This window comes from Neoarthrinium moseri (assembly GCF_022829205.1).
Source record: "Neoarthrinium moseri strain CBS 164.80 chromosome Unknown scaffold9_Wmoseri_CBS_16480, whole genome shotgun sequence".
NCBI classification, from domain to species: Eukaryota; Fungi; Ascomycota; class Sordariomycetes; order Amphisphaeriales; family Apiosporaceae; genus Neoarthrinium; species Neoarthrinium moseri.
The window spans coordinates 366,310-387,309 of NW_026055123.1; the positions used below are offsets into that span (position 1 = coordinate 366,310).

The 21,000-nt window shown below is 56.1% G+C and overlaps 4 protein-coding genes across 4 annotated transcripts; 1 reads left to right on the forward strand and 3 right to left on the reverse strand.

Annotated features, from left to right (window-relative positions):
* Positions 1–1,693: 1,693 nt before the first annotated feature.
* Positions 1,694–2,519, forward strand: JN550_003704 (uncharacterized protein; the record flags this gene model as incomplete). The annotated part of the gene is made up of 3 exons (XM_049315138.1): positions 1,694–1,697; positions 1,804–2,158; positions 2,216–2,519. The coding sequence occupies 3 exons, from the start codon at positions 1,694–1,696 to the stop codon at positions 2,517–2,519; spliced, it is 663 nt and encodes a 220-aa protein (XP_049174274.1).
* Positions 2,520–3,739: 1,220 nt separating this feature from the next.
* On the reverse strand, positions 3,740–8,077 carry JN550_003705 (uncharacterized protein; the record flags this gene model as incomplete). Its single annotated transcript, XM_049315139.1, has 5 exons — positions 3,740–4,542; positions 4,607–7,009; positions 7,070–7,729; positions 7,787–7,970; positions 8,030–8,077. The coding sequence occupies 5 exons, from the start codon at positions 8,075–8,077 to the stop codon at positions 3,740–3,742; spliced, it is 4,098 nt and encodes a 1,365-aa protein (XP_049174275.1).
* A 1,390-nt stretch (positions 8,078–9,467) lies between these two features.
* JN550_003706 (uncharacterized protein) lies at positions 9,468–12,901 on the reverse strand (the record flags this gene model as incomplete). The annotated part of the gene is made up of 2 exons (XM_049315140.1): positions 9,468–12,345; positions 12,444–12,901. The coding sequence occupies 2 exons, from the start codon at positions 12,899–12,901 to the stop codon at positions 9,468–9,470; spliced, it is 3,336 nt and encodes a 1,111-aa protein (XP_049174276.1).
* Positions 12,902–16,222: 3,321 nt separating this feature from the next.
* Positions 16,223–19,828, reverse strand: JN550_003707 (uncharacterized protein; the record flags this gene model as incomplete). Its single annotated transcript, XM_049315141.1, has 1 exon — positions 16,223–19,828. The coding sequence occupies one exon, from the start codon at positions 19,826–19,828 to the stop codon at positions 16,223–16,225; it is 3,606 nt and encodes a 1,201-aa protein (XP_049174277.1).
* Positions 19,829–21,000: the final 1,172 nt, after the last annotated feature.

The window sequence follows — 21,000 nt, forward strand, 5'->3', positions numbered from 1 at the left end:
TGGCAAGTCATTTGCTTCCATCGAGCTTCCAAGTTCACCCCCTGCGACAGATCACATGTGGGATTCGTGTAGTTATTGGCAGCATGGTAAAACCAGCAGGTTACCCTGTGTAAGTTATTGCTGGAGCCTGGCAATCTGGGAGGCCTAACGAATTGCCATGCCGGAAACACGGCTAGCCCGGGGGCAGATAGCGCCAGATTCTGCGAAAGTGCTCACCTAATTTAATGGGTACGAGCTGGGAACTCCGTTCGGGCTTGGGAGGGTCTTGGGGGGGCCCCTGGCTTGGCTGCACACTGCACGCCCCATCTCGCGACTCTGATCATTGAAGGGTGCGAGGACTCCAGCGTCCCAAGTACCATAGCATAGTAGTAGTACTCCTGGGTGTGCCATGTTGTCCTGGTCGGCTCGTTCGTGATGGGACCTCGAGGAGGAAGCCGAAGCCACGGGCAGTCCTCGTCACGAGCCAGTTTGCTGTTGACGCTGCCGGCGAGTTCCAGGTCGAGACCCGTGCATTTTGTTTTTGTCTCTGGCACTCATCACTGGGGCCACTGAGGCCATGGGCCCGGGCTCCGCAATTGGCGGTCCCCTGCCTGTCTCTCGCTTCCAGCTTGGCCAGCCTGTTAGCATTAACCACCAAGACCCCCCAGGCCGCCTGCCACGACGCAGACCCCCATCCATGGATCCTGGGCTTGCTGGGCAGCTCTGGCTGGGCTTTTGGGCTTTGCTTGGGCCAGGGCCAGTTGAGTTAGTTAGTTAGTCTGTCGCTCCCCGTCCCAGAGAGGAGAGGAGAGGAGAGGTCCAGAGAAGTCCCAGCTAGCAAACCCAAGGCTTGCTTTGGTGCCAATATTTCCTCCGGGGTCTGCCCATGTCCGAGTCATCAGTCAGCTCATCATCAACAAGCCTGCGCTTGCAGCTGCTGCTTGCTAACGTTGCTGTTTAGTCTGCTGCCCGGGCTGACCCTGACCCTCTCTTTTCTCCCTTCAGTGTTCACTCCTCTCTTCCTCTTCGGCTCTTCCCCATCCATCCCAGCGGCACAGGTGTTCCGCCACTCGACCATACTTACAACACCGGGCGGCTCCCACGAACCAACACTCGTTTCCCAGCGACAGACAAAGAACAGGGCTCTCGACTTTCGTTTCGAGGGGGGCATCATCGTCATTGGATAGCGTCTCGTCTCATTCAGGGCATTCTGCAAGTGTGTCGCCGAGCCGATCAATTCACGCCAAGACCACATTCCCAGCACCTGCCTACCTCCCGACCGGCAACTCGTGATCGACCCTGGCATTGCCATTTATCCTGCATCATTTTCTCTCCCAGCAACCCCCCGAACCCGACAATCGCTAGCACTCCTCGGCGACGAGACTGGAACCTGTGCGAACACGTTTTCCGGCCTCAAGCACCACGTCTGGACCAGTAGACGAGCCTAGCATCGCAGTCTAGGCCGGGTCACACGCCGAGATACGGGCTGCTCCGGAGGCCTAGCTGGCCATTTCTCCTGCTGCTCTGCCTGCCGACACGACACGACACGACACGACAAGGGCCAACTCGGTCGCTTCCAGCGCTACGGCAAACGACGTTTCCTCGTCAATCGTTACCACCACCAGCATCGAATCTCGGTCTGCGCATCGTCGGCATCTCCAAATCCGCTCTCTTTTCCATCCTACGCGCTACTTGCAACTGATCTTCCTGTAAAATGGGTACGGTTTCCCCACTCTTGGCATCTGATTCGATCGAAACGTCCTGTCGCTGTGTTTCGTGACATGCTTGCCGTCTTGTGCATGCGGTGCTAATGAGGACTCACAGCTACCACAACTGCTGCTGCGTTGGCCACGACGCTCGTCCCCTTCGCCGACTTCCCCTCGTGTGCGACGTCATGCGGGCCTCTCTGGGATGCCAACGGTGCTTGTGTGCCGCCAAACGTCGCGACAGCCGACGGAAGCGTCTATGACAGCTGCTTCTGTGCATACAGCAAACTGCAGCCCTTCAGCACCGCTACGGCCGGCGTGTGCGACTATCTGTGTGCTGACGGCCTGAGCGCCGTTCAGGGCTGGTTCACCAGCTTCTGCCAGAACAAGGCGGCCGCGACGACTACGGGTGGCTCGGCATCGTCGACTAGCGCCAGCGGGAGCAAGAGTTCTTCCAGTGGGGGCGGCGATTGGTAGGTTACGCAGTCTTCTCGGGGCGGAAAAGGAGCTAACATGGTCCATCTACGTAGGCTATCGAATCACTGGAAATGGGTCATCATGATCGTCGTCGTTGTGGTGGGCATTGCTGGCATCTGGATCGGTGCTTGCATCTGGCGCCGCAAGTACCTCAAGAAGAAGGATCGCATGTACGAGCTCGGAAAGGGCCTACCCAGCACCGTGGCGGTCAATGCCCAGGGGCAGTTGGTCGGACCGGGCGCACCCAAAGCCAACGGTGATCCGGGCGTCTTCATGGCGGGATCGGCTGCAGGGGCGGGATACGCCGAGAAGCCCAAGAAGGAGAGGAAGAAGTGGAACGTTACCCAGCGGACGTAACGACCTCATCAACGCAATTCGACGTGGCGGATCGCTCGCTCACAGCGGCGATTCCCAACCTTACTACGCCATCGCTTCTTCTACAGCACATCGACGACACGACCAACGATTGCTGTCGTATTTCGTTTTATATATCATTGCATCTCCGGATGATCTGGAGTTCTGCACACTATCATTATGGGCGTTCTAGGGTCGAGGGCTGGGTTGATTTTTCCTGTTAGCTAGGGAGTTGCAAGGGTTTTGGATAGGACAAGGCATTTGTTATCATGGGACACGATTGCAGTCCGAAAGGGTCGGTCGACTCTGTCCAGCTCCTTCCGAAGCGGACGGTGTGTCCGCCATCCTGCAAACAAAAGACGCTGTTTTCTGCTTGGAATACCCCCAAACTACCCCCATCTCTGCGGGTTCGCCCGGCATAAATTTGCCGAGCTCACTGGTAACAGTTGTTCCTATTTTGTCGATGGAAGGAATAGGTAGTCAATGCTAATTAATGTCATGAGGTTTGGGGATTGCTCCGCCTTTTCTACCCTACCATTCTTGCTCGAATATATTAAATAGATAGAACTGATCATGGCTGGTTGCCAAGGTCATTCAATAGCGGGCATGACTTTCCTCCGAGGGCTACAACCACTTCACTATGGTCTTCCGTCTAGGATAAGGTTGGCCGGATGAGTTGGCTTCCGAATGCACCAGCAGCCGCGTCATGGGGGTTGAAGCACAAGCATCTCAAGGTAGAAATTTATCTGGCGTTTGCCGGCCTGTCTCGACCTCGTTACGAAAATAGTGCGTGTGCATGGGCGGAGGATAGGGGCCAGGTTCATTCGGACAATCATCATGGTGCTGATCCCAATAAGGACTCAGCTTCCAGCCTCTTTGGGACACTAATCATTATCATTGAATTCATCTGTAAGACTTATGCACCTTCCGTCTTGAAGACACAACCCGGTATAATTAATGAGTCAACAACGCAACTAACTCGCGATGAGGTGGACGCTAGACTACAGCAAAGGGAGAGATGATCCAAGGGTGTCTAGCATGGGAAACTCACCGAAAAAATTTGTTCTCTTACGATATCTCTTATGGTATAACTATAATTCGCATTGAAAGTGTTGGCTCTTGAACGAACCACATATTCCCAGTCGAGCTACCTAGCCGACCTGTCCATCTATCTAAACCCAGTTCCAGTTCTTCTCTCCCAGCCTACCGCGACCAGTGAACCTCTACTCCAGCGTCCAATCGCCCTCGGCCCTCCTCTGCTTGTACCACTCGCGCACGTACGGCAGCTGCACGTGCGCGCCGTAGGGGTCCTCGAGCCACTGCGCCGCGGGGGCCGCGAGCCCCGTGTCGGCGACGGCCCGGGCCCGGAGCTCGTCCAGCGAGCCGCCGCGGTTGTAGATGCTCGGCAGCTCGACCTTGGCGGCGGCCATGTCGGCGCGCAGCGCCTCGGTCCCCGCGGCGTCGACCGCGAACGTCGCCGGGTCGACCACGACGCCGTAGTTGGCCCGCGCGCCCTCGACCGTCACCAGCTTCTGGTGCACCTCGAGCGCCACCTTGTCCGCGGGCCGCGTCAGCGCGTCGCCCAGCCCGCCGCCGCCCCACGTGATGTACTCCAGCACGTCGCCGGGCAGGACCTTGACGTGGTCGCACTTGCTGGGCAGGTACTCGGGGGCCGGGTCCGCGGCGCCGCCCGAGTAGCGGTAGAGGATCTTCTTGGAGCGCTTGCCGGGCTGGCCGCCGTCGATGCCCCAGGGGTGGGTGAACCAGCGGTCGTCGTGCAGGGAGAACTCGCCGCGGTTGAGGAAGCGGAACCGCGTGCGGTGGGCGTTGCCGCCGCGGTAGAAGCCCGCGCCGCCCGTGTCGGCCAGCGACTCGTTGGCCTCGACCAGCAGCGGGAACCCCAGCTCCACGCTCTCGGTCGGCACCGACTTGATGGCCGGGAACAGGCAGTGCATGTCGGGCCCGTCGCCGATCGGCCGCGCCGGCACGCCGCCGAAGGCGATCTGGTAGAGCTGGAACCATTCGCCTGAGGGGGATGTTAACTTGATTACAATCGAGAGAAAAAGGAAGGGGGCAATATAACTACGTACCTTCAGGTGTCCATCCGGAGTAGAAGAAATGCGGGCTGTCACTGAACCCGGCGGCAGCCCGGTATGCCTTGTTATGCTGGCCCATCAGGGCCTGGATGATGTCCATGACACGGCCGAGAAGATGTGTTCTGCAACTTAGAGCAGCAGGGCGGGTTGGCTTCAAGATACTGCCATCCGGGATGGCGACCTCGATGAAGTCGTACAGGCCCTCGTTGACGACGCAGTGCGGGTCGAAGACGGCTAGGAGGTAGTAGCCCACGAACATCTTGAACATGGTCGGCGACAGGAAGAAGTTGAGCGACGTGTTACTCTGCGCCGAGGTGCCATCAAAGTCGAACCGGAGCTTGTTGCCGTCCACCTTGGTCATCTTGCACTTCACGGCGTAGGGCCCAACGCCGGCGCCGTCGTCGTCGACGAAATCCGTGAACACGGCTTCCTCGTCGCCGAACTGGGTCTCTATGAGCTTGGAGACGGCGAGCTGGTTGCGGCGCAGGAGCTCGTTGCAAGCCGCCTCGTACAGCTCGAGCCCGAATCTGTCAATCGTCTCGCACACGCGGGCGCCGGCGGTCTGGCAGGATGAGATCAGGGCCTGGATGTCGGACTTGTACCATTTGGGCATGCGTGAGTTGCGGCAGAGGATGTCCATGACATCCGCGTTGTACTCGCCCTTCTTGTACAACTTGACCGGAGGGATTTGCACTCCGTCCTCGTATAAGCTGGTCGACGAGATAGACATGCTTCCGGGCACCTTGCCGCCCACATCAGAAAGATGGCCAAAGTTGGCGGACCAGCCAACCAGCTCGTGCTTGTAGAATATGGGCAGCAAAATGATCACGTCGTTCAGATGGCTGATGGCACCTGCTGTTGAGTAAGGATCGTTGGTCATGAACATGTCGCCTTCTTCGATGGTTCCACCGGTCTGGTTCCAGCCCTCCAGGAACTCTCCGATGAAGCTGCCAAACTGGCCAACCAGCATTTGGCCCTTTGCGTTGGTCACGACATTGAACTCGTCTTGCTGTTCACGGATACCCGGTGACATTGAGCAACGGAGCACCAGGGTGTCCATCTCGATTCTGATAGCCTGCAGCGCGGATCCGACCAGCGTGGGAATCAACGGAGACTTGGCCACCTCCTCCTTGGCGGCTTCCGGAGTGAACGTCTTCGTCTTTGCGACTACTGAGTCGTCTGCCGGGTGGATCAAGATGTTACCAATCTGATCGATTTCACCATAGAAGCCAGGCAGGATGAGAGTGTTCGAGTCCATCTCAGAGATGACGGCAGGTCCATCGATGCGGTAGCCGGCCTTGTTAAGAGCCGCGCGGTCGTAGTACTTAGCCTCTACTTGCTTGCCTTCGACTGTGATGGTCTTCTTCTTCACGAGGGCAGCCTCGGGCGGCGCCACCAGCTTGCCGTCGGACTCGGAGTTGATCTCAGCGAAGACGATAGGGGAGGAAGCGTCCGTAGCGGTTGCGCCCAGTCGGACCAGTTCGAATTCGAGGCCGTCCAATTTGAAACCAAATTGAAGTTCGTGAGTGGTGTTGAATCTTTCTGTCAGGGTCTTTGCTAGCTCCTCTTTGCCGTTGCCGAGTTCCTCGGGGCTAAAGTTGATCGTAATATCAAGAGCTTGGCCCTTATACCGGAGGTCTGCCTCGTACTTGACTGTGAGTTTCTTCTCAGACGACGACCCTTCGAGAGCTGCATTCATCTTCTCCGTGCACTGCTTTCCAAGACCCTCAAGGACCCCAGTCAGGTCCTCATGCGAAGTCTGCGAGAGTCCCTTGATGAAAGAAACTGACTGGGAGTGGCTGAGTTTGGTCGTCGCGTCACCCTGCGCGCACAGCACACCAGGTGCCTGCGGGATGACGACCGGCCATGCGCCGAGGAGTTTACCGACGGCGTTGGCGTGCAGAGGTCCGGCACCGCCGAAGGCTACGAGAGCAAAGTCCCGGGGATCGTAGCCCTGTTCAACTGAAACCTGTCGAAGGGCGCCATACATGGTCTCATTGACCAAGTTGACGATACCCTCGGCGGTCTCCTCGGTGCTGATGCTCATCTGGTCTGCCACACTCTCTACTGCTGCAACGGCCGCAGCCACATCAAGTTGAAAGTCGCCGCCCAACAGCGTCTCAGGCAGATAGCCCAAAACCAGGTTGGCATCTGTGACCGTAGGCTGCTTCCCGCCCTTCTGGTAGCAAGCAGGCCCGGGCGACGCCCCCGCGGACTCTGGGCCAACACGCATGCTAGCTGTGAGGTCAACATATTGGGCGATGGATCCGCCACCGGCTCCGACGGTTCTCACGTCAACAGAGGGTGCGCGGACGGTCAACTTATCCACAACTGTCTCCCTTCTCAGAGCCGCCTTGCCGTCGACAATGAGAGCAACGTCGGTTGACGTGCCGCCCACTTTATAGAACATTTTGATTAGCACAAGAATCATAGAAAAGATTGAACGGCGTGACCTACTATCAAGTGTGATGAGATTCTTATAAGGGGTCTGCTTCGAGATGACATCGACGACACCCTGGACGCCACCAGCGGGACCGGACATCAGCAGGTTGACGGGTAACTCTCCAGCCAACTCAAGACTCGTCAGAGCGCCATCGCTCTTCAAGATTCGGATGGTCTTGCTGTCAGGCAGTAGCAGCTTCTTCAATCCCTCCATGTACCGCTTCACAAGCGGCTTGACCACAGCGTTCGCCGACGCCGTGACCGTCCTCTCGTATTCTCCGGCCTCGGGCAGGACGTCAGCGGAGCAGATGATCTCGATGTCGGAGCCGAATTCCTCCCGCACGACCCTTTCCACGGCCCTCTCGTGCTCATCGTTGACGTACGAGTTGAGCAAACTAATGGTGATGGCCTCGGGCTTCTGCCGCTTCAGGTCCGCAAGGTCTTTGCGCAGTGCTGCCTCATCGAATGGGATGATCACCTCGCCGTTGGGTGAGATACGGCCGGTGCATTGGACTGTCCGCTCCAGCGGCACGACGGGCTCCGGTGGCACGAAGCTGATCCAGCCTCCCAGTCCTCCGGGAATCTGACACCTCCGGTTGGTGAGGACCTCCTTGAAGCCCGCAGTTACTACAAGCCCAGATTTGACTCCTTTGGACTCCAAGATCGCATTTGTCGCTGTTCAAATGTGTGTCAGTTGGCATTCAACGCTGGGTACATGTTATATCCACTTACCAACGGTGCTGCCATGATGGATGAATGAAAACTCTCCTTCCCAGTCATACTTGGACTTCAGCAACTTTCGTACCTTGGTGATACCATCCTTGACACCCACGCTCTGGTCTTGGGGTGTAGACGGCGTCTTTGCTCGGAGGGTTTCACCATCAGGTGTGATAACGCAGACATCAGTAAATGTGCCCTGGAACGAGATTAGTCAAGTCATATCACATTTTGCTCGAAGCAGGAGATACAACATACTCCAACATCGACACCAAGACGGTAATCCCCGCTTTTAGCTGAAGCCATGGCGGAATGTCCTACTATGACGACGCTGCGGGTGGTACTCTTATCGCAGCACGATCTTGTCTACTCGGCGAGAGAGATAGGGCAGTAATTAAGTCTAGAAGCTGCTGGACGGCTCATGAGCGAGTCTATACATGTATGTATATAGATAAACCCTTCGTGAGGCCCTCGGACTTTATCGAGTCCCTGCAAGGCAGAGTGACATAATTACCGGGGGTCATCGAGCCAGGGAGATGTCCGCCGCGGAGGATCCGATGGAACGGAAAGAGGGGAGCGAGCAGCTTGCGGCGGCGTAGATCATCGGGATAGGGATCCGAATACCTGGGTGCGGCACACGGGCTATCATTCGTCAGGGCGGAGGAGTTGACTATGCTGTCGGCTGCCTCATTGGCCGGAATCGCAGCTGACAAGCGGACATTGGCAAAATACCCTCGGCACTTGGCCAGCAAGGCATTTACCATTGGCTGCGCGCTGCGTTGTTCCTCGTCGTCGCCGTCTTCCCCAAGCTGTCGCAAGCTCGGCGATGCCAAGGGGTGGAGATGGCGGGGCCCCGGAGGAGAGATGCTGAATAGATCGACTAGTTCACGTCTAAGGCGGCGGAGGCAACCGTCCCCGTCGGATGGGCTTCTTGCGAAAATGCGTCAAAGAGGGCACCCAGGCAGGGCGGCCAATGGGGCGGCCGCAAAGCTCGACTCGGATCGGCGCCTAACATCTCTGAATGAATCGTGTAGCACCGATGGCTCCGGGAATAGGGAGTCATATGCCAACACCATTGAATGACACTACTTCCCTGTGAGGCGTGGGCCCCCGCAATAGACTCACATAGTCCGGAGACCGCAGCTTTTGGCGTATGCAGGAACCAATCGTGTGCATACGATCGAACGTAAATGGCATGACCCTTATCAGAGCACCGATACCCGCGCCCAGTCGTGCCGTTGGAACTGACAGCCGCATCCATCCGAAGCCTAGTGCAAAGGATGGACTGACAGGATTCCTACCACAGGAGAATAGGTATCCCCTCAATTATATATATACACCAAGTGAATTTCCACTAAAAGTTCAAAGTGCTTGTATAGGTCTCTTATTAGAGTACTAAGTATTCGGTTGTCACCCGAGCTCCTATATGAGTACAGACTAAGACTAGGTAGAAGACATTAGATATACAGTTCGGCACATATACCAAGGCCTTTCGATATATAATACAAAAAAAGACGGGCTCGATCCCCGATGAACAGTAAGCCACAAAAGCAAGGCAAGATCTTTATGCCAACGCCGTGCACCCCATCCCGCGGAACTGCTGCACTAGCCCTGAGTGTCCCGTGGATGCCCAATACCTGTAAATGCTTGAAATGACCACCTCGTCGTCCGCGCCGTCAGGCACGTCGTAAGGCTTCTATACCTGCAACGACTTGAAGCGGTCCTCGAAGGCTTTCACCTTCTCGGCCTGCAGCTCCCTCTCCAGCCTTCTCGTCTGGCTCATGGCCGCCTCTCGCTCCTCCTGCAATTGCAGAACCTCGATCTGAGCCGAGTTCATGCGGCCTACAACCTCTTCCATGTCTGCGTCGGCTTGTGTGAGCGCTCTCTCGAGCTCCAGTACCTTGGCTCTCAAGGAGGCAACTTGAGTCTCATCCGCAACGCTCATCGCAGGGCCGGAACGTGTTGAGCTGAGACGAGGCGACCTTGCGCTGGAGCCGGCAAAGAGCGGCGACATAGGAGACTTTGGAGGGAACGTGCGGGGAGACCGAAGGTTGCCACTGAGTCGGGATAGTTGCTGGTTGTGGCTTTCCTTGAGCGTGGAGATCTCTTCCTCGTGGCGAGCAACACGCTCATCTGAGGCTGTCTGAGCAGCGATGACTTGGTCCTCAAGGGTGCGCAGACGGGCTTGCATGGCGGTGATGCGTTCGGCGTTAGCCTTCTGCGCGGCATCGCCTCGAGCCACCGTGTCGGCTAGGCGCTGGCGCAAGTTCTGGTTGTTAGACAACTGCTGACGAACTTGGGTTGCCAGCTCCTCCACGCGGCGGGCAGACTCGGAGAGCTCGTCCGAAAGCACCTTCTCGCTCTCGAGATAGTTCTTCTCGCCAGCCTTAAGAGCAGCCAGCTGTGTCTTGTACGAAGATGCATCCTGGAGTAGTATATCCCTTTCTGATACAACTGATTGCAAACTCTGCTCAAGTTTCTGCATAGCAAGCATGGTCTTCTCATCCTGAGGGGACGAGCCAAGCTCAAGCTGCTTGACACGGCCCAATGCAGACGTGTACGCAGCCTGCAGGTCGGCATAGGCAGTAGTCAGAGATTCCGATGTGACGGGAACTGATGGCCGTCCGTCGCTGCTGCCGCTGGAGCGAGCAAAAGCCTCGGGGATCAGGATGTCCTTCTCCTGAAGCAGGCTCCTTAGAGATGCAATCTCCTGTTCAGCTCGGTCGAGGTCCATCTTCAATCCCGCAAGACCCTTTTCGACCTGCCACTTCTGCTCGAGTGCCTCCTCAGACCTACGGCGTAGTACATTGATCTCTTCCCGGAGATGGGAGACCTCCCTGGCGAAACCAGCCTTCTGCGGTGAGCTAGTCAACAGCCGGTCGCGCTCCACCTCAAGGCTCCGAATCTTTTTCTCATTCTCGCGGTTCTGGCACTCTTGACGCTCGAGGAGCGCCTTGAGGGCTCGGTGGAGAGCATCTCTTTGCTCTTCGACGTCCTTGAGTCTGTCCGAGAGTGCCTCTCGGGATTCAGTCGTCTTGACGGACTTCGATCTCGTGAGACCAGCAGGCGCCCTTGACATCTTGAATGCAGACGGCGGACCAGTAATGGAGTTCGACCTGGCAAGGCTGGAGCGACGAGAGTTCACCTGGGAGTTAGACTGGGAAGTGGAATCCTCTGCGATGCTGCTCATCGCCTTGGCCTGTCTCAAAGAGTCATTCTCCACCTGCAATGCCTGTAGCTGCTGTTGCATCTTAGTCGATTCGTAGTTCATCTTCTCAAGTTCTGAAGCCTGGCCTTCAAGACCTTCGACGCGAGCCCGCAGCTGGGGAACAATCTCATCACGCAGGTTGTCACGCTCATTGGCGGCGTTCTGAAGCTCACCCCTGAGAGCCGACAGCAGATCTTCGAAGTTATCCTTGACCTGGCGTTCTTCGGACAGCTTCCTTCGCAGGGTCTCACAGGTCGCTTCCAGTTCCTTTACGCGACCAGTGGCGTCCATGTTGTTCATCTGGGCAGTATCAATCTGAGAGGCCCTGACGGATAGCTCCTTGATCTGGTCGTCCAACTGTTGCCTCTTTGCCCTCTCATCCTGAACCTTGGTCGTCAGCTCCAGCCTGAGCTGCGCCTTCTCCTGCTCTGACCGCCGTTGGATCTTCTCGATCTCTTCCCTTGACTGATCATAGTCGCTGAACTTGGCGGAGCTGTATCCGGAATCGGAGAAGTAGTCACTAGTTCTCTTACTTCCGGTCGTGGTAGGGTTATCTCTTTCTGCTTGATATCTGTCAACAAGATCTTCTAGGTCCATCTCGCGCCGAATGGACGCAGCCAGTTCGGTCGAGATGGCCTTCAACTCGTCCTCCATCTCGTCGATCTGGGCCGAGGCCGCCGGCGAGATAGCTGGTGGTGTTGCGAGGTAAGAATCGCAGTAGTCTCTCGAATTCCCGGATCCGAATGACGATGCTCTGGGGGCTTCAAGATGCGACGACTGTCTGAGAGTAGCAGGAGAAGCATCTGGGAAGGTGTTGGACTTGGAGAACCCGTATTGCGAAGAGATTGGAGAGAAGCCTTTGTCGGAGAACTCTGGCGATGCTGGCGATGGCGATCCCCAGCCGAAGAAGTTGCCTAGCTTGGAAGCGGAGCCTGGTGACTTGGGTAATGGTTTGTCTGTATTAGGTGTCTTGACGACGTCGTGGTGACTAGCTGATGTGTCTGTGTCTGTGTCTGTGTCGACTGGTACGAGACTCAGATGTGGTGGTCCGGGTTTCCTGGCGACGTTCAATGACATATTAGAATTATGAGAATTAGAATTATAGGACGAATCGGTATTATAACCGTCGAGAACGCTCAGAGGATCCTCGTCAGCGTCAGCGGCAGCGGCAGTGTCAGCTTGCGCCTCGGCCGAATCTTGTTTGCTGTGTTGTGACAGCCCAGCTGCGAGCTCCGTTTGAGGTGCTGCAGGGTTGTGGTCCTCTTGGGGGTCTGCCAAGAAGGGATGTTTGACTTCACCCGCTATGACAGCCGGCTCAGGCGTCATGGGAGAAGGCGGGTTGGAATCCTGGATTCCGGGAGAGTTCCTGCTTATGAGTCGCGTTTAGTATTGCCGTTTTCCCAAAAATTTGGCCATTGGCTCGGCATTGCAACTGGATTGCAGCCCAATGAGACATTGACTCACCCTATGTCTATCTCCTTGATTGGCGGCGCCACCTTGACCGCGGTAGACTGCAGACCTGTCACTGCCTGTACTTTGGCAGTCTGAAAGTCGTAGACAGTTGGGCTGTCGACCGAGAAGGACCGCGAGTATCTCTGCTCCGGCCGGGGAAGTCCCCTGGCGATAGTGAGGTATTCGCCGGACGAGTACCTCGTGGCTATAGGAGAGGCCGAGGACGACAGCGGCTTGCGTCGAATCAGCTGTGCGCCGGGAGGTGGCCTGGCTATCGAACTATCGATGACAAGATTCCGCGTGTTTCTCGAGGCAGGGCCCGTGGCCAGGGAGCTGTCTGGTAGGGTAGGGAAAGGGAAAGAGGAGGAAGAAACATCAGATGAAGCAGCAGGAGTATCAGAGTTGGACGTCACGGAGGGGCGGCGCTCGTGCTCGTGCTCCTGCGGGAAGTGTTGGTGAGAGGGATCCATGGCGACGGTACCAGGCAGGCTAGAAGTAGCACTAGAGAACCCCTTGTCTGGATGATGGCTCGTGACCCAGACCAGACCAGATAGAATCGGGAATGGAATGCAATGTGGAGGGCAGATTATTGCCTTTTCCCAACGCTCTGTGTACACGAGGTTTGCAAAGGGGGATGAATTGTGCTGGAGAGGTCGAGCGACGGGTCGAACGCCAGAGCACCATCAGGAGAGGCACGGAGAGTAGAGGACGAGCACTAGCCTGGCACTCATCTACCGACAAAGACGGCCTAGGGAGCCCGGCCGGGGCTCTCATTGGCAGAGCCGGCGGCCAGAGTCGCAGTGCGCCATTTCGACCGCCGATAGACCCCTGATCTGCCTTGGCCCCAGAGGCTCCGCGTGCCCGTGGTCCCTCAAGCTCATCTTTAGCGAGCCTTGGAGCAGCGGTTCTGGCAGGTCTAGCGCCATCTGGGTCCCTTCTGCGTCCCTGGGTCTCCAGGTCCGTCCAGGGCAGGGCCTCCACTCGGACACCCCAGTGGCTCGTGGGCTCGTCTTGGCGCCCTAGCGGTGCGTGCTGCAGGCCAGCCGGTCGCCGTTTTGGTATGCTGCAATTTTACTTATCGCCGTGCCCCCTGCATTGGCGAACACCATCTGATGTTCTCGCAGGTCCCCAAAGCCCCACCGACCAATGGCTGGCGGGCGTGCTCCAGGATCCTGGAGAGCCGCTGCAAGGCACAACACCACCAGCATAACTTCTGGAAATGATCTTCGATTAGTTGACAGCGGATGGCTTGGATGTGTTCGCGGCTTGCCCATTTCCATCTTCGCGGGGTTGATGGATGGAAGGCCATGCATGCGCACATTTGCCAGATGGCTTTTTGATTGTCTCCTCCAACTGCAGGATGCGGCTTCCACTGCTCCTTCACCTCGCCTCTCTGTTTACGGTCCCTGCAACCCCTGCGCAGGGGAATGAACGGAAAAGTCAAGTGAAGCAACACCCTTGGGGGCAAGGAAAAAAAGAGATGGACAAGGACAGGGGACAAGCGAAGCGCCCAGGCTCGAATCTGGATGCGTGTGGATAGAGCAATGACCGCAAGTTCGTCCATGTTTCAGGAGTCTGTGCTGAAGAAAATGGATCGGCCACCAAAGTCCAAGATAGCGCGCGGCAAGCTTTAGCACCGTGCTAAAGATATCGCCCGCCGCTGATCGCAGAGCGCTGCAGCAAAAAGCAAAGTTGCGACCTGCAATCATGCGCAAGTTCGAGATATCGATGGTCAAAGACCGATGGGGATCCGTCCTGGCGATCTAGGTAGTCCAGAGTCCTCGTCAGCTCGTGAGGCAACCCATGATCCATTGCGTCTTCCAGGGTTCTGTGCAACGCAAGGGATTGGCCAACTCGCCATAATTGCGATGTTGGTTCATATTTCTACGGCTAGCCTGCTGGAATGAATGGACGATAATTAGATGCACATTCTCGTACACACCATGTAGGCACAATTCATCGCCTAGCGTCGTCCGGTCACCGTGGGCTTTCCAATTGCAACGCGCATCCGGGTCGATTTTAAAATTACTTGCCAGTCTAATTCGACGTAGCATTGCCTGAGCCAGTCGGTACCAATTATAGCCTCGCGATGATTAATCTGGACTGCCTCAGCCACGGCCGGCCGCTAAAGTTCAACCGTCTGTTCTGTCAAATGATGCAAAGCCGCATCCGTCAGGCGCCTACCTATTTTGGTTCATCACATTCGAAGCCCCCTATCAATGCCTCCAGCAGCCTCCTCCTGTCAGCTTGACTGCAACGCCATTCGGGGCTCGTCGAATCCTACACCTTGATTCGCCCGACATGTTTCCTCGTCGGCTGGCTTAGGGCTACGCTGTGGACCAATAGCAGGAACTGTTTGCGAATCTCGAAACGGAAGCTCCTGGCCAATGTTTCCTTGCTTCTTCCCTCTCGAGGGGGCACGAAAGGGGTTTAGCGTCAGGTACGCCGCCGATGCTTCGATGTCGTCCGAGCGCGACGTTTCAACGGCCGCTGGGCAGCCTCGCGATCCTTACCTCTGTCCAGGATGCACCCCATGAGTTTCGTCCGATTCGCGACATGTTTCAACCAGCAGCACCTGATCAAGCCTTTCCTTTCGGCTTTCGCTCTGCCCTGGATGCAGCGCCAGCATCGTTCTCTCCTCGTATGACAAGTTGTCTTTATTCTCTTCACTTTCTTCGATCCTGCAGCTGAGTCCCATGCTCATTGACACCAAAGACCGAGACGCCCACGTTGTGTTGCGACTTGCTTTTTGCGCAAGCTAGACGCAGAGAAAGTGGCTATAATTGGTAAACGCTGAGAAACCCTCGGACCTCTGCCGCCGTGCCCAAGCCCGGTTTCGCTGTGGACGGTAGACGCCGGAACTCGAGTTGCACGACGTGTGATCAGCGAGTCGCTCGGCGGCATGGACATGGCAGACGGCAAGTGATGCATATCCCATACAAACCGTAGATCAGAGCGGCAAGTTCCGCCAGCGGATCGCCATGCACGCAATTGCTGGTGTACCAGTATCCAGAAGTGCTGTGCTGATTTATCTGGTTGTGCCTTGGGCGCGATCGCCTCGATGTACCGTCCATCATGTATTACGGTACGGTGCATGAGTGAGTACGGTCCTGGACGGACCACGATTGTAGTGAAACCGTATCTTCTTGAGTCCGAGCGCGCATGTTACGCGATTGATCTGCTGCAAGCACTGAGTTCTGAAAGGAGGCTATCGTAGATCAAGAACTGACGTGGGATACAAATCAATCGCAAGACCGACAATCGCAAGGTGCTTGCATCGTCGGCGTACAAGGCCCGCGACTCGCGGCTGGTTATAGTTAGACTATACGTCCTGGCCACACAGCATCAGCTGTATAGAACTGATCCCCACTGATAGCCCATGAGATGGACAGATCCGGAAAACTGGGTGCGCACTTGTGCGTGGATCACCCGTGTGGATTCCAACTCCTGCCCCCTTTTATCTGACGTCAAGCAATGGGTCGGACTACATTAATCACTGCCGTAAAGATAGGTATCGTGTGTAGGTCATCATTACTAAGTAGGCATTGTATATTCCACCGCGTTGCCATGTGTGCCCATAATCCATCTACCCGTGTGTCTTCCCAAGTATGCATGTACCGTGCGTGTAAGTATGTACCCACGCATATCCCCATCCGATGGTATATGCCGTGCAAAAGCAAATGATATCAACGCCGGCCTTCGTCATGCAGGTCATATACAACAAAGGAAACACATGGCATGTCTCGTGTCGTGTTGTCCATAGGGCAACTTGCTCGCTTCTCTTGCTGCTCTCAAGAAGAGCCACTCCCAATCATCTGCGAGGCCATTGTCGCGCCAGCAATCAAGAACATTAGACTGCCACTTCTGTTCCTGTGCCCTTCTCCGGGCTTAATCTCCTTCTTATCCTTGCGGGCCTCATCCTTGCTCTGCACCAGGACCATGTCCTGCAGCATGTTCGAGCTAGCAGCCTTCTTCATGACGCCCGGGTCCATGTCAACCTCTCCATAGTTGACCTCCTTGCCGGCGGAGCTCGCCGGCCCCTTGGCCAGTTCCAGCTCCTTCCCCGAACTGGCGGGCCGCTGCGGCAATGAAGCCGCATCGCGGCCGTAGTTCATGCTGTTAAAGAAAGACGTCGCCGTCCTCGGCCGGGATAACGTGCCTCCTCCACCAATCGGTATCATCAGCGCCCTGCGCAACCCAATCTCGATTAGCCGTGGCTCACCATAGCGGAACCCGAGCAAGCCCGCGCTTCCGAACGAGCTTTTCCGGGTCCGGAAGGGCGGACGTACCAGGCTAGAAGACATTGATCGGGGGATTAGTAGGTTAGTAGAGTGTCCAGCTGGGTCCTGGGATGTCCGTTCGTCGTCCTCGATAGCCTCGTCCAAATGCGCATATCTGCGATCTTCGCTGAACGGAGTAGAGACGGTCCAAGGGGACGAGAAGTCAAAGTCTTGCCTAGTCTGCGCGAATCCATCTGAGGGTGTCTCGATCCCGTCAACAACATTGTCTGTAGGCGTTCTCGGCTCCTCTGTGAAGGTAATTGCCACGGGAGCTACAGCAACCTGCTCAACAACCGGTGAGCTGTTGTTCGAGCTTGGGGCTGAATCCAGATAGAAATTAGGCCCAGTCTTGACTTGTTTTTGCTCTGCCGGTGGCTTCTCGACGGGTCCTTCCTCAACGGGAGCTTCAGCAGCTAATGCCTTCTTCTCGCCTTGGGAATCAATCTCAGCCTTAGGGGAGCTGGCTGGCCAGTCAGCTTCGACAGAAGCCGGGCCGGGCGATGACTTGACTTCCGCTTCCTGTGCAACGCTTGACAAATCTCGACTTTGATCGGTAGGAGGTGTCATTTGCTCCTGTGACCCTTCACTTGCTTCGACACCACGTTTGACGTCTTCAACCTCAACAGTGGTTGAATCTTCTGGTTTGCTCTCATCGCTATGGCGACTTTGGTGTTGCAGTGGAGACGGCGCAGGTCTGGGCTTGTTTGTGCTGGACATTCTGGAGGGCGACCCGCCGGGGTTCAGTTTCGGGGGCTTCTGATCAGACTCCAACTCGACATGACTGACTGGTACCTGATCGTCAATGTGGCTTTCGGGTGTACCAGGAGCAACCAACGGGTCACTGTCCATACCAGAAGTGACCGCTTGTATATGTGGAGTAAACAATATACTGCTCCTCGCAGAATGACCGCCACCATAGACTAGACTTGGTGTAGAAGGAGTCAGAGACAGTTCGTCTGCTTCTTTCCTCTTGTGCGAGTCCAATGTGATCGTCGACGCACGTCTCTCTTCCACTTCAGATTCGTCCTTAGCGCCGACACTCGGCGTCTGAGAATCGTGAGCCTCGGCGTTCTCCGCTCTAGGCTCTTGGTCGTTGGGATCCAGCTCTTGACTCTTGACGTGATTATTCTCAGAGTTCTCCAAGACATTCTCTGCTTCTGCAGTCTTTATAGCTTGACCCTCCTTGCGGTCTGAAGGAAGATCGTCCACGGTAGGTGGGCTCGTGGGCTCCTCTGGTTGCTTTGCTTCCGGCTTTGGCGAGCTCAGAACAGGCATGTCTGTGAAACCGTACGAGCTGGTGGTGGGCACGAGTGGGAAAGCCCTAACACCGGTTTTGGGGCAGATGACAGATGCTCGTCGGCTCTTGTCTGAGAAGACACTTCCATCCGGCGAGAGCGGCACGTCCTGGTGGTCATTTGACCGGGTTATCCACGGGCTCGGAGATAATGTTGGTGTAAAAGGCGTCCCGGTCATGTGTTTTGGGGTCTGAGCAACAGGGCTTGATGGAGTTTCAGGCCGAAGCTCAGAAGTGTCCATTTCGCTCTGGTCAAACGCTGAACTCATGTCAGGGTTAAATGCAGACTTGCCCTCCTCTGCTGCCACCTCGTCGAGATTGTCGAGCGAACATGTATCTTTGCAGATCATGTCGATATCTTGTTGAATTCGACGGTTGAGGCGACTGACAACCTTTGCCTTGCTCTTCGAGGGTATGACCCATCTATGCGAGGCTGCTGCCGGTTCCCGAGCAACGAGTGTTTTGTCCAATATGAAGTGGCCACGTTTGGCAGCAGTCATTCGAACTGTAGCAGCATTTCCGCGCAGGGTATCAGCCACGCCAGATTGGACCCGATCGAGTATCGCTTGAACACTTCGCCGGGAGTAGGAGTCCGAAGGGCCTAATGTGAACACCAACGGCTCATCCAAATGCCATCCCTTACCCCTCAACTCCACGATCCTAAAGTCAAGGTCGTTGATTTCATTGGTAGTGTGATCAGCGCTGTCTCGTGCATCTTCCATCGCGCGTTCCAGGCTATTGACAAGATCAACAGTTTCCTTAGCCTCGGGGTGGCTTATCAGGACAAGCTTGCTGTACATCGTTCGATGAAGATGATCAAATTTTGGGCCAAGGTTGTTGTTCACGCGTAAACTGATCTCAGTAGCATCGTCTTCGTAATGTTGACAGATCCCGCTGATGAATCCGCAGCGATGGCGATGGCGTTCCTCGATCGCCTTCTTCCTAGGTCTCAGAGCCGCCTCCATGGCGTAGGATGCATTTGAAAACAATGCCTCTGCCACAGCTAGGTTCAGGGGCGTGGTTTGCTCGCTGTCAATCTGTATGGTCTTCTGCCATTGCGGCTTGCAGCGCTGGCTTCGGCTCGTGAGGGTGAGCTCGAGAGAAAAGCCGGGTATCACCTCAAATGTTTGAGACTCCTCCAGGAAACGTGATCGAGGGACGCAGTTCATAGGTTGAATCCCGCCAACTCGGTAGGGAGAGAGCTCTGGGGCCTCGAGAATCTCATCGCGTATCGGGCCATCTTTCCAAACAAAACCAGGATCATGCCGACGCAGAAACAGGCCGATCAGACGATGCGATGATAAGATGATCTCCTTGATAGCCTCCGCGCTCAACTCTGCTCTTTGATACGACTTGTACGTCCTCGAGGCCCATAGCGAACCCTTCTGGCTGATCTGGAAGGTCATCTCAAACCTCTTGGGCTTTGGCCTCCCTTCACTTCTGGTGGCCGTGGAGGCGTTGGGGTCCTTGCGCGTGATGAGTTCATACGAGCCATGGTCGATCCTGCGGACCAAGCCCCTGAGGAGCTGCTCGCTCGGCCTGAAGTCGGCTGAGCTGTTATAGCAGCGGTTCCAGCAGAAGTCGAGCGGCGAGTCAAAACTTAGTGATAGTTGGACAGAGATGCCCGCATGGCTGTGAGGCTGCTCTTCGGGAAAATCAGTCTCGATGCTCCACGCCTGCTCTGAGGAGACGACCGATTCCGCCGTCTGCGGACGTTGGCTCCCGCTGTGTGACCTCTTGAGACTGGCCACATCCCTCATGAAACTCTTCAATTTGCTAGGAAAGACCGCGGTCTTGCCCTCCTTCGGCGAATCCCTTGCCATCTTTTCTGAAGCCCGTCTCAGGATAACCCCCCGCTCAACGAGGCGCAAACATAGGACAAAAGGACAAGGCTTCGCGACTGTATTTGGAAGTGAGTGAGAGGTCGGGATACGGTAGGTATCAAGTGGTTAGCGAACGTTATGTTTTTCATAAAAAAATAAACTAGGACAGGGTGAGTATGAGAAGAGATAGCCACCAAGGGCAGGGTTCGAACATTTCTTGGGGTCGAAGATCGCTCCCGCGTTCTAGTCCGGCAGACTGACTCGGGATCTCTTGAAAGCCAGGGACGATAATTAGACACCAGTCGGGGTTAGTCCACGAAAATGTGAACCAATTTTCATGCCAGCGCAAGGTGGCCGGGGGAGAAAACCTGGCTCCAATCGCGCTGAGAACGATGGGGGCAGCGAGCGCCGGAATTTCACCTTGTTCAATCGAGTTAAGCCAATGGGCGGCAGACACACCAGCCGAAGACAGAGCAGCAGGCAGTACGTACGTGGGTCGTGGAGTCGTTGCGCTGTTCGGGTACCGATCGGGGATAACTCAGGCGGTAAGGCCGACGACTGCTGGGCGCGCGTTACCTCTCCAGGTCACTCAGGCAGGCAGTCAGTCAGTCAGTCATGGAGCGAGAGGAAAGTCAAGAGAGCATGAATTTCGGAGACCGGGGGCGAAGCATGAATCTTCTGGTGATGGGGTAATTTGGTGTTCTTAAAGCGTCTCAGTTAAACCCCAGGATGCGCGCGCTGACGCGTTTGGCACTAACAGCCCGCGTAAACTCGCCTGGCTCTCCAGAGGAGGATGGCAATCTGCAGACATGGCCCGAGTGTCGCCCCAGGCAAGCCTGATTTGCCTGCATGCCTGCATGTCTGACTGAATGACGCCAGAAACTTGTTTGGATTCCTTTTTTTCGGGCCCTGGGATTCGTGCGGAGCAGCGTTTCGGCTGCCTTTGCCGAGTGATCGGTGGCCGATGATGTAGGCGGAGTGGGCCGCTGTTGGCTGAGGGGGCCTGACGATCTCCAGCCTATCGTTGGCTCCCGCGCGCCTCATCGTTCATCATAACGTGATTTGCTGTTCAGCTGCAGGGTGCGTTGTGCAACTGGAAGCGACAGCAGCGGGCGCATGTTCCTGCAGCAGTCGACATCTCGATCGTGTGCCACTAAAAGACGACGGCCACA